The sequence below is a fragment of the Mus caroli genome, chromosome 19 (genome assembly GCF_900094665.2).
Source record: "Mus caroli chromosome 19, CAROLI_EIJ_v1.1, whole genome shotgun sequence".
Lineage (NCBI taxonomy): Eukaryota > Metazoa > Chordata > Mammalia > Rodentia > Muridae > Mus > Mus caroli.
The window spans coordinates 47,227,862-47,241,087 of record NC_034588.1 but is presented as its reverse complement, the minus strand read 5'-3'; the positions used below and the strand labels follow the sequence as shown (position 1 = coordinate 47,241,087).

Genomic DNA, 13,226 nt, shown 5'->3' with positions numbered 1-13,226 from the left:
CTATTTGTTGATATACAGATCTATAACAAACTCACAACACATACTCATCAAGCCAATCACTTACATTTGCTACCATTCAGTGCACTGTTAGCAAACACAGAGAATAATACGGCAAACAGGTCACTTTGGAGTTAGTCTCCCTTCTCTCAAGGAGCTTATGGTCTCTTAAGGACAGTCGCCAAGATGTATATAGCTACAAAATACTTGGGGAATCTTAACTTTAATTGTGTTGTCAACTGTGAGTGCTTTCAATACTGGAGAGTGCTTAAAAAGACCTGAAATCTAGGAGGAATCACAGAGGAGGGAAAATGTCCCCAACTATATATACACACACACATAGACTGAGCAGGACACACACACACACACACACACACACACACACACACACAGTTTATTGCACCACTCTCTGCTGCCTTCTGAGATCGTCCCCAGGCCTGGGCACACAAAGTAAGGACTACATGCCAACTCACCCAGTTTAAGAGGGAGAGCAAGAGCCCACTCATCTTCTAAACTGGAAAAGACCAGAAAAAGAGAAAAGGGGAGAAACAACCACAGAAGAGAGAAGGGAAAACAGGAATAGGAAACCCTTCACAGCGCCTGCTCCTGGAGCCTGGGGCTGCTCGCCTAAGAGGAAGGGTGCTTGCTCAGGCTCCTTGCGGGGTCTCGGCGCGCTTGGGGAGGGTGGGCGACAGCGCAGCCCGCGCCCGCAGCCCTGGACACAGCGCAGCTCGGCGACGGGACGCAGTGCCCGGAGCCCCGGCAGAGCCCGCCCTCCCTCCCGCGTCGCCAGCCGGCGCGCGGCGCCCTCTCCGCCCGTGACTTCAGTTCGGCTCCACCCCCGCGCGGCGGCGGCGGCGGCGGCGGCGGTGGCTCGCAGCTCCGTCCCAACCCGCGCGCTCCGCACAAGCCCAGCCTGGGCGAGCGGCAGGCACCTGCCCGGCGCCGCCTCCGCGCGCCCCGCCGCCGCCCAGCCCAACTTGGATGGAGTTGTGGTCCTGAGCGCACGCCCTGCCGCCGTCAGCCTGTAGCCTCGCTCCGCTGCCTGCCTTCGGTCCGGGACCCCCTCTCCGCTTCTCTACGCTCCAGAGATGGGAAAAGTTGGCGCTGGAGACGGCTCCTCAGCCGGGTTGAGTGCGCTCCTTGCGGGAGCGGCGCTTCTGATGCTCTTAGCCCCCGGAATCTGCAGCAGCCTCTCTTGCTGCCCTCCACAGCACCCTAGCTCGACCCCACGCCGGACCCTTACCCCAAGAGGCTTTCCTCACCCGGGACCTCTGGGTCGGGCTCCTGCCACGCCCCCGCCCCTCTTCATGAGACCCCTGTTCGCAGTGGCCCCCGGGGACCGGGCGCTGTTTCTGGAGCGAGCTGGGGGCAGCAGGGTGTCAGTGGCGACCGCTGCACGCTCTGGCCGTAGGAGACGGAGTGGAACGGAACCCGAGAAGATTGAACCCGGAGAGAGTGCGAGTCGGAGCCGCCGGGACATGCTAAAGGATGGAGGGCAGCAGGGGCTTGGGACTGGCGCGCGGGACCCGGACAAAGCCACCCGCTTCCGGATGGAGGAGCTGAGACTGACCAGCACCACATTTGCGCTGACAGGAGACTCAGCACACAACCAAGCTATGGTCCACTGGTCTGGCCACAACAGCAGCGTGAGTAGAATGGAACTGGGGGCAAAGGGGTGAGAGAAGGAAAGGGTTACCTTTCACTGTAAGAGCTGGCGGAGAATTGGCGGAGGGGTGGGGGGTGGGGGGGGAAGAGGTTTCTTTCTTGGGAGATGCTGCACAGTGAAGTCTTCCCAGCTAGCCTCCCCCAAGAGTTAATGATACCTACTAGGGAGCCCCCACCGCCACCTTCAGAGTCTTCTCCAGATCAAAAGGTTCAAACTGGAACGGACCAGGCAGATCTTTTTTATTTCTTCAATGACACTGGAGAGTAGAACTGAAGACCAAGTATGGGGGTGGTGTGTGCGTTAAAGTATTTTTAATGAAGAGCTGAAAGGGTTAAATTTCCAAGCCCACTAAAATTCCCTGAAGGGACATTTCCTTACCTGATAGACTGATGGAGCACACGGAGAAGTCGCCTCTGTGGGCTTTTTATTTAATTTTTATACAGAGCTCCTAGCCCCTTGTTCTACCCCGGAGAAGGCAAACTGCAGTACGATATAAGGTGCCCTTTGGTATTAGAAATCTATTTGGGGACCAAACGGATGCAAGTTTCAGTGCAGAGGCTCCCCAGCATCTCCTGACAGCATTAGCAAGTGCATCTTGAGAGCCAGGCTTTTCTAGCCCATGAAAGGGCAGTTGTTCTCTGGCATGGTCAGCCTGGGGAAGATCAGATAGATAGATCCCAGTGACAACAACTCCCTGTTTTCCCACCGACTGACCTCCTCTAGGGAGGAGCTGAAATGAAGATTTGAGTTACCCTTTATTAGGAAGACAGGGACGAGATTTCAGGCCCTGGGAGAAGATTTAGGGTGCAAGTCACTGGTTCTGTCAGGAGCTTCCGATTTTCAGAGGAGCCTGAATGTTTGAAATGTGAGGAAGCTACCCAGTTTAGCCCAAACCTAGAAACTTCAATGCGCTGAAATAGTAACGAAACCAGCTTTGATGGTAATAACCGAAGACGATTTAAAAAGCGTGTAAAGTTCTCTAGGCTGCTGTGCCATGAAGCCGATAAGAAAAGTTAGAGGTTTATAAAACGGGGATTAGGAGTGGGGGAAGGGTCTCAGCTAGGGCTTCCATCCGCTGATGGAGTTGTGTCTGTAATGTGTACAGTCGATGCAACATGGTACCTTTGGAAATGTTGCCAGGAAGCTTGCCAACAAGTGCCACTTCACTGAGCTGTGTTCACGGTTGGGTTTTTAATGGGAGTTGAAACGGTTTTGAAATATACTGTGTCATGCATTAGGCGGTCTAGTCTACCCTCTACTGAGGACAGCCCCTGATGTCTAGCCTTCCTGAGGGGCTGCTGCTGCCGGAGGTTCTCAGCAATCCTTGTAATCAAAATCTAAAGTTGAAATTATTTCTATTCAAGTTCTGGACACTCTTGTCGTGGTGTATTATGTTAACCATATCGTTTGTATCATAGTTACTAAACTGAACCGTTTAATTTTAACTTGAATCTTCCTATACTGATTAATAAACTCTGGCTCCATTAAGTGATTAACCCAGAGCTCTGGCTTTAGGAGGAGATTTTTTTTTTTTTGAATGCATCAAATGTGTTAGGTCTTGTTGTATTAAGAAAAAGGAAAAAAAAAAAAGATAAAACTTTGGACGCAAAATAGTTCTGGCTTTTAACGTAATTCAAGTTGTAAAATATAACTCACCCATTAGACCTCTACTTTGGTTCATCTCTTAAAAAGATCTTGGAAAGAGAGTACATCCTTGGCAAATTTTAACCTCCATTTAGAAATGGCGCCAAGCACTGCCAGATTTTTTTTTTTTTTTTTTTGATGCACAAGAGCAGAATGGGGCTTACTAGAGTTGGGGTTTAGGGCAGGAATATGAATCTAAGAAAAAAATGTAGGAAATAATGAAGATGGTGAGTGTTAAAGGTCTGAACATTGAAATTATGTTAAGCACAGCAATGAGGGGGGGTCTCATACCTCCCACCCAGTTTCCTCGCCTCTCCCTTCCAGGTCCAGCTCTGAGCATCTCATGGAACTGCTTTGTCTGTTGTATTCTATATCGATGATGAAGAAAGAGAAAACATTGTTTCTCCAGGTCCATTAAGGAAAGCCGACCTGGCTTATCTGGACCAGATTCCTGGGAGAGGGAAACATTAAAGTATTTTGTAAAATGAAAAGGTGCAGAAAGACACTTTGGACAACTTTGTTCAACAAAAGCATTTCCCACTCAGCTCTTTAATGTTGTACACAGCATGTGATCCATGCTGTGGGTGTGAGATTCATCTACACTGAGGGATACTTCTAGATGAATATCCAAGAATCATATGTCAAGTTACTCAGGAATAGGTCCTGTGACAAAAGTCTTTTGTAATTATTCTCAATTTCATTATATTAGTCCAGAGTGAGGAATCTACTTCTTTAAACAGGGGTGGGGGGGGGAGGTGGCAAGATTAGGAGAATCCCATGTTTTATATTTAGATCTCCTCACTCTCTCATGCATCTCCTTTTCGGTTCTCAGAGATGAAGGTAACACACCTTTAAGCCTGTGTCACATTAGGTAAACTCCTGGGTTTAGAAAAGCCTCTGTCTACAATAGCACCTGCCTTCAAGGTAGGAGCATATGGCAATTATCGGCTGCCTAGTCAAACTGGTGAGAAACTCTGGATTGGTCTTTCCACTCATTCCCCTCTTTTCTTCTGCCCCATCATCTGTTGGACTTGTGTGAGTGTGTAGACATATAACGGTTGTACCTCATCTGTGGGTGTAATGTGCCTCCCCCACACTGCAGTCTTCTCCCTTGATGGAAACCGTTGCTAGAGTTGGAGGAACACCTGGGGGGAATCTTCTGGCATGAAAGGTGCTGGGTATGAATCATTTGTCATGAGTTTGGTGTCATGAGCAAGAACATATTGTTCCTATCCTACTCATTCCAGGCATGCTGTGCCCTGATCTAAATTTACATAGCAATCCTTAGAGTGTTACAAAATGTATCTGACTATATATGTGTTCCTGGTGCTCTATGTGTTTATACTTTCATCCCAAAGGATTTTAAAGTGCTGCACTCACTAATCTATTAACTCCCTTGTAGGTGGTAAGTAGGTGACAAGTGTTAATCTCTCCCTTTCATATTTTCATACTGTAGTTCATTTGAATATTTCAATTCATCATCCTGGCTCCTTTTCTTTGGCAGTGGTGTGAAGTCATTTGTTAGCAGAACTTTTCACTTAGATTTTTCCATCATGCATACTTAGTACTCATCAGAGAGTGTGGTAGCCTGGTCAGCTTTCACACAGCACGTTGCCTTTAATGGTTTCTACCGTTGACATTTCTCCCCAACCTTACTGAATAAACTGAGTCTCCACTGGGGCACGGCAGGTCCCTCACATTCAAGAATCCCACTTAATCATCTTGAGTAGGCATCTTTACATAGATGAGGAAGCTGAGGCTACAAAAGAGTAAAACTTGCAAGAGAAAATCACACATGAATGCAAAGAGCAAGAATTGAGCACCCGCTTTCACCTGCTCTGAAGCTGTCCTCCCCCGCCCCACCCCAGAATGGCTGCCTTACAAGAGCTTAGGCAGACAGAATACTCTGGCCTTTGGACTCCATATAATTCATAATCGTATTTTGAGTTGATGTCTGATGGTGATAAGAAGGCATCGTCTGGACTGAAGGCTTCCACTCCTTGAGGAAAAGCTAATGCTTAACCTTGTGTCTATCATCATGGATGTCACCTATGTCACCTAAGTGGGGAGCTGGTTGTGTTCTCATCCACCCACCTCTACACCTTTTGTGAGAGGTGGAATCTGCACTTGGTGATTCAAGGAGAGTAACCTAAGACCATTTAGCTTTCTGCTTATCATTGGCAATAGATTCTTTTCCTTATCCTCCTCCTCTTCTCTCTCTTCCTTCTTTTTCTCCTCCTCTTCCTCCTTTTCCTCTTCCTCTTGCTCCCTCCTCTTCCTTTTCATTGTCCTCTTCTTCCTCCTCCTCCTCCTCTTTCTCCTCTTCTTCTATGATACACAAGCTCTTATAAAGAAGCTGGGTGTCAGTAATTTGGCAAACTGTATTGATACAGTGCCCCCTCCCCCATTTTCTGACCTGACTCATTTTTTTGTTTTTAAATAAAGTGAAAAAGATCTTTAGCTTTCCTTTGTAAGCCCACATACTAACTTTTTTGGTGGGCCCTATGATTTTAATGACTGCTGGTATGATGTGGAGGTGTTTGAAAGGCGGCAGCAATATTAGGGAGAGATGGATCTGAGTTCTCATCTTATCTCCTGCTTCCCAACACATTGCCTTAAGAAAGTACTTGAGTTCTTTGAGGTTTAGGCTCCTGGTCTTGAGATATGGGGTGGTATGTTTTCTGTAGTTCTTTTTCCTTAAAGACTTAATGTCAAGTGCGCTCGGTCCTTTGTATTTGGGATGTCTTTAATAAATGATACTTCTTTAGGTGAAAAGTAAAGTCTGGCAATTAAGAATGACAAATTAGAGACTGGGTTACATGGAATACAGTCACACCATGGTGACACCCCACATACAGCTAAAGTATAGTGCGAGAGTCTGAGATTTAGACCAGACACAATGACCTATATCTCTCACCAGTTAAAAAAAAAAAGAAAAAAGAAAGGAAAGGAAAAGAAAAGAAAAGAAAAGAAAAGAAAAGAAAAGAAAAGAAAAGAAAAGAAAAGAAAAGAAAAGAAAAGAAAAGCTTTTATTTCCATGGGTCTTTTCCCCATACCCATGTTCAAATTTGTTTCCAAGGCGTCCCGGACTTTGAGACCTGCAGAGACATATATTTCAATCTGTGCTTATACATTTGCTTTCCTGGATTTCTTTTATCACACCTTTGATTTACTAAATGTGCTATTTTTGTATTGAAGGGCAGAACATTTTGGAAAGTAAAAACCTCTTAGAAATTTGATAGGTATTGTCTAGAGTAAATCAACTCTAGGAAGTTTATCACATTCTTTTAAGGCAGTTCCTTAGACAGCCGTTGCTTAGGCTATGTAGGCAGGTGGAATTAATGGTTTAACTAATGAGAAGAATAGCTGCTTACATGCCAGGACTGATTGACATGTGTCAACATTATGCTGAGAACCTTACATGAATTTTATTTACTTTTGATTCTTAAATACTTACTGAACTCTGAATACCTGCCATTCACTGGCATGAGGATGGATGTCTGTGGCATGGAACTAAAAAAAAAAAAAAAAGAAAGAAAGAAAAAAATCCTGGCCCCCTGAGAGCTTTCGGTCTTGTACCCAAAGAATCCTTAAAAGAGGGCACCGAGGATCCATGTGCTCTGAAGCAGGCTGGCATATGGCAGGACTGTAGAGGTGGGCTGAATGTCTTCTGGAAGGAAAGTCTTCGAGCTTTATTGCTGGGGAAGCACTTCAGTGGCACTTTCAAAGACATGGAAAAGTCAAGTAACTAGAAAGTATAACAAAGGCATTTTGAGCTGAACTGATTTCATCAGTAAGGCAAGAGAAGAGGCATGGACATCACCACTCATTTGTAGGAAATCTACCTAACTTTGTTAAATAAACCTGTGTTAAAAGTTTAAATTCCAACACTAGCCTTAAAAGGACAGTGGAAGTAGAGTTTGTGTATCAGTCCTACAGTGTGTCTGCTTGTGTTCCATGGCTAGTGTGTGACTAGAAACGCCATGGTCCCTGAAAGCTACACCTGCCTATATTTGTCCATGAAGTCTCAGCTGGAGTCAGCATGTTTCCATTTTTATGTTGACATATTTTTATACATACCTCCTTTTTCTCACCAAAAAAAATAACTTGCCACTGGTTAGTTTTTAGTCAGATATATCTCCAGCTGTTCCACCTAGAGGATAAGTTGATCCCCCCCCCCACACACACACACACAAACACCTTGCCAGTGTATGTGAGTCACTAAATGTATGTTAAAACTGTGTCTTGGCAAAGTGCACGTCTCCATTTCTGCCCTGTAGTTCTTCATGGATAGTGTTGATAATACATCTTCTCCTGTCCAAATAAAACTGTCCAAATAGTCTCTCTGCTGTGTCTGAAGTCAGTGCCAGAGAAGATGCAAGCTTAGAGTGAGGTGAGATCAGGTCCACCTCTTAAAGTTGTTCTTGGGGAGCTGAAACTCTGCTCAGATGGGATTGTTGACCTAGTCAAAGAACTGATGGTAAAAAGGTGGGATCTTATTGTACAAAACTGATAAGACAGCCTGTTCTAAGACTTAGGTATGGGATAAGCGAAGAACATGAATACTAGAATTTCTTCCTGCTGCCATTCCACAGGTGTTTAAAGATATCATATCTGTTTCTGTAGCACTCTTAAATGTTGCTTTAACACTTTAGATCAGTTCCAGCTCATGTTTTTCTCTTTAAATCATACTTCTGTTCTCAAAGACTGAAGCATCACCTCCCTTACCTGAGTCTCATTCTCCATACAATCCTGTAAACTGGAAGAGACTAATTCCATCTACAGAGAGAGGGAAACCCTGGCCTTGCTGTAAAAGAGGTCCTTTTGTAGGATCAAAAAGCCAGAAACATTTGGCTACACTATGCAGCACATTGGATTCTGGGTATAGTGCTCCACTGCTTGCCAGGAACATGCCAGGCAGGTGTTAGAACATAGATACATTGTAGCCTCAAGGGTAGACAAAGCCTGTAAAAATGTTTCCATTGTGCTGAGAACTGTGTCTGGTGGCTAGGGAGCTCCAAAAGCCCAAACTTGAACTTCAGCTGAGTTCAGCTGTTCAGGTTATTTGCTTTTGGCTTCAGTGCATGAAGCTTTGTGTGCTTTAAACCTGGAACGCGTGGTCTTAAGGAGAGATAAACAGACATCCAGGTAGTGAGCTTCCTGACAGTCATCTATGTGAATTATGCACCCCACTGTTAATGTACTGCAGACAGGTGATTACACAGGACTAGGGTTACTGAAGCCGGGGATGGGAGAGCAAGGGGTAGAATCCTGCCACCCACCACCTCTTTCCTTAACTGCTTTCCACAGTGAGTTCTAATTAAAATAATGCTGAAGGTGGCCTCTGTTAAGGGAACTGAGTGTCATGTTTTGGAGCAGCAGAAGTCAACGTGAAGGAGCAAGACTTGATGCTAATGGTGACTAGCTAGTGCTCATTGGAGAGAAAGTACTCAAGAATTAAACTAAGTCACAGGCCATTACTTTCTTTTTTTTTTCTGCTTCTAATTTCCAGTGGAGAAGACTTGAGGTGGTCTATATCTAGTAAAGACCAGTTGATGTGTAGCCCCCAACCATCTCTTCATAACGTAAAAAATCATCAAATTAATGATCAGGCTGCTCATTGAGAACATGTTGTGGACCATTGCTGGGCTGCCCTGCAATCATGATGCCTTTACAAACTAGTTTGTGCCATCTCCACTCTAAGCCTGTGACTGTCTGAGCCTGAAGAACTTACCCAAAGTTGCCCAGTTGGGAAATACTCAGGACAAAATTTGCCTTTTGCCATTTTTAGCTTCAATGCTTTTACTGCTTGCATGGTGTCTCTTAGATGTTTTCTGTTTTGTTTTGTTTTTTTTTTGTTTTTTTGTTTTTTTTTTTTGTTTTTTTGTTTTTATCGTTCTGAAAGTGGGAATGCCAGAAGACAAGGGAGAAGGCATGTAAAGAGACTCAGTACAAATGACACATTTGGTGACACTTTCCTTGGCCTTACTGCCTTCTCAGGCCACTGTCTTATGATGCTTTGCTGAGAAGTTGCTTCAGGGTTCAGCTTGATCAGTGCCCTAACTGCTGCCGAAACCCATGCTTGCCCTCCTGAATTCATCTATGCCTCCTCCTATGACTGAGAGGGAACATGAAGGATGTGCTTACTCCCTGATGCCTGATGACCCTAGAATGACAGTGTGGACAACTGTATCTTTTTAAAAATAAAAAAAAAGAAGTGCTAATATGAGTCATATTAGCAGACAACTAACTAATCATGCTATGCTCTGGAACAAACGGATTGATGCCTGTAGTCATCACCCCTGAATAGAGAAGCCTGGGCTATAAAGGTACAAAATTCTGTACCATCAGCTCAGTTCCAGGGCCTATATGTGAGTGGGTGGATGGGGTGGAGGTGTTCGGGGGGCATTGTTAGACAAGAGAAATCTGCCCTCTCTCAGCAATTTCACCCCACACTCTCCAGTAGTGTCTCTTAAGTATGTCAAAGGACAATTTATGCATGCCCCCTACACTAGTTCAGAAACTGTTCTGCTGCCTGCTTGCTCTAACTTGCATTTGGCTGAGCTAATGGTGAGATTAAGACTGAGTGAACACACACTTCGTTAGCAATGCCTCTATCAGCAATTCCCAAAGGACTGTCCTCATGGGACTCATGTGTGAAGTGAATTCCCAGGTTAGAGGTAGATGTTGGCATCTGCATTGTGACAAGTCCCTTGGAAATTTGTCCAACTTGGACACTGTTTCTTTAGAAGCATGTGAATTTTAGGGTCTGTGAAGCTCTTTTCTGTCCATTCAATTATAATGTTTGTTAGCATGCTATGTTTTCCCATGAAGAACAGAGGCATGTAGATTTTGAACTCTCCTTAATGGAAATTCCTGGTGCTTGAGACAAGGTAGAAGGCCTTGCTGATCACCCAGGATAGCACAACCTCCCTAGTATTACTAAGAAATTGTTTTCCTTCCTCAATGTAACCTGGGTCAAAAATGTACTGGAAGGGGCAAAATGTTGCACATAAGCATATGTGACTTAGAGAGATCTAACCTAGAGAGATTGTTTTAATTTCTTGCTTGATTATCTGGTACATACGTTAATTTATAATTATCTGGTACATGTATTAATTTGGCAAAGGATAAAGTTCTGTGCTTCTGTCCTTTAAAATGTGGATAATAATAAACTTTTTTTTTTAATTTTTAAATAATTGTTTTTGGTTTTATGAGATTAATGTAATTGCATTAGTTCCTCCTATATAGACAGGTGATAATTAAAAGTGATTATAAATATTAAAAATGTGTAAAGTAGCCCCTAGTACATATTATGCAGCCAGTAAGGGTTACTGACGTCACTATCATTATTATTATGGTTTGGTTACTATTACTCTTACTATTAATAATCCCTAAGTATAGCATGCTAGAAGATGCTTGTAATAGGTTCATTGTAATATTGCCTTTCTCCCCATGTTAATCACTTAATTACATTTATGTTTGTATATACACGTGTTTACGTATGTGCAGGTCAGAGGACAATTTAGAGGATTCAGTTTTCTCCTTCTACCATTGGACTTGGGAACTGAACCTCAGGGTGTCAGGGTTGGCAGTAGTCATCTTCACCTGTTGAGAGGACTTACCAGCCCCATGATTTTTGACTCCAGTTCCTTTACTGGAATGATGTCTGAGACACTGTGCTATTTATGTTTTGGTTGGGGAGTCATCCTTCTCAACTGTTATCTCTCTCTGTCTAATACTTGAATCTTAAATGGTTTCTGTTTTATTTGCTGTTGCCTAGAAAAACTAGCTTTCTGTAGAACAGCAGTTCTCAACCTGTGGGGAGAGATCCCTGTGTCAGATATCCTATATATGAGATTACAATTCTTAAGAGTAGCAAAATTTCAGTTATAAAGTAGCAATGAAATGATTTTATGGTTGTGGTTATCACAACATGGGGGACAGTGTTAAAGGGTCTCAGCATTAGGAAAGTGGAAAGCCACTGATGTAGAACAAACAACCTATCACCATGCGTGTGCGTCACAGACTATTAAAGCTGGGAAAAGGCTGACTTCATAGGCACCCAGTGTGAAGTGCAAAATCTCTCACAAAAGACAAGAAAGAGATGGATCATAAAATAGTACAAAGGCAGGCCCAGGAGACAAGGACGTTTAGGGCTATGTTGCTTCCATGTATATTCCAAGTTCTGTAAATGTTCTTGGATGTAGTAAGGCTTTGAAAGTCTTTCAGTCATTCTATGCACAGCATAATTATGTGTTTATTTACAAAACTTATTTCTGATTCAGAATGTTTGCTTGTGGTTATGATGAACACTGAGATTATATGTGGGTTTTTTTTTTCTGGTCTGTCTTTTGATGTTTCTCAGCAAACATAAATTGCTTGCGTTCTAAAAAGTTACTTTAAAAAGAAAAATAAAACATAAGGGGGCAAATGTGCTTGTGAACTTGGCCTCATTAGCACTGACTTCAGGCACTGAGCTGGACAAAGCACTCTCTGCGTGTTGCCTGCTTGGTTTTTCTAATTGCTGTTGTTGGGAGACAGCAGTGCCTGTGGTTTTCTCAACAAAATCACCCCTTGTCTCTCTCCTGGCAGAACCACAGCTGTGTTCCTGGACCCCTTTTCTGCCATGGCCATTCTGATGCAGGAGAAAAGGAATCTGGAGGTAGTTTTGTCTCTTGACTACATCACATATTTAAGTTTATATCTCAGTGGCTCTCTAGATCTTGATCTCTACCTTTACAGAATAAATAGGCACATAAATACTTTCATAATGAGCATGTGCAACTTTGTGTATGTGCACATGTGTGCATGTATATGTGTGTACTTCTGTATGTGATTCACAGCAGCATGTTCTAAAGTAACTATCACTGCTCTTAAAAGTGAAGTGGGTAGACTTGGCATGTCAATAGCATAGATGTTTAGAGACTGTCGGTTGGAACTCAGTATGATGGATTCTAGGAAAAGAAAGAAAACAAAGAGAAGAGGTAACAGGAACAGAAATATGGAGAATTAAAGGGCACATGAACACACATGAGTAGAGCGAGACAGAGAGAGAGGAAGAGAAATAGACACAGATCAGGGACAAGTTTTCTCTCCTGTTTTATGTTTTAATGTCAAGTAATTTAAAAAGGGGTCTGTTGATGGAGAAACAGACGAAAATCACACATAATATTCATCGTAATACACAAACAGTTTTAGTTACAGATAAAAATGTTGTAGGCAAGAGAGGAGTGGTGAAGAACAGATAAAAAGAAAACAGATATAGACTGATAAAGTAGGTAAGTAGAAAAAGAGAAGGAAAAAGAAAATTTGAGAGAAAGACATAGAAAGGCTGTTGATTAGGAAAGGCACTTTGAGGGACCGAGTGGTAGTAGGGCCACGTGGGATAGCTTCTCTACCCTCTTATTTGACAGTATTTAGCATCCAGCTATGTGAAGGAGCCAACTCAGGACTGGTAAGCCTGCTTGTGTCATAGCTTTGAGAGCAACATGTGAGCTTAGCTCTCTGTGGTGGACGTGGTACGTATAGTGTTTCTGTGCTGTTAAGAATCTCTAAAGAGCAGTCGGTTTGGAGAAGTGAGCCTGATTGGTTTGTGTAAAGACAACATTTTAACCTTTTCTGCTGTAACTAGCCTGTGTTACAGCTTTGGAGAGTTAACGTGAATATGCGTTTTTGTAATACTGAAACCAGTGAAGAGCCTGTTGTATGGTTGTTATGTCAGGGCTGAGTGCTAGAAATACAAATACTCGGTCTTACACCTGGAGGGTAAAAGCAGATAGATGTGTAACAGGATCAAATATGAAATTCCTAGGTAAATGGTTGGACCTGGAGGGCATGATCCTGAGTAAGGTAACACAATCACAAAAGAACTCAAATGATATTTACTCACTGATAAGTGGATATTAGCCCAGAA

At 43.5% G+C, this 13,226-nt stretch overlaps 1 protein-coding gene across 5 annotated transcripts in view; it reads left to right on the top strand.

Annotated features, from left to right (window-relative positions):
* The first annotated feature begins 906 nt into the window (after window positions 1-906).
* The window catches only part of Sorcs1 (sortilin related VPS10 domain containing receptor 1), a 522,478-nt gene continuing 510,158 nt past the window's right edge, over window positions 907-13,226 (top strand). For all 5 annotated transcript variants that reach the window (XM_021151490.2, XM_021151491.2, XM_021151493.2 and 2 more), the window contains exon 1: window positions 907-1,646. In XM_021151490.2, the coding sequence (XP_021007149.1) occupies window positions 1,089-1,646 (558 nt within the window). In that variant the 5' untranslated portion in view covers window positions 907-1,088. The remainder of the gene's footprint in view (window positions 1,647-13,226) is intronic.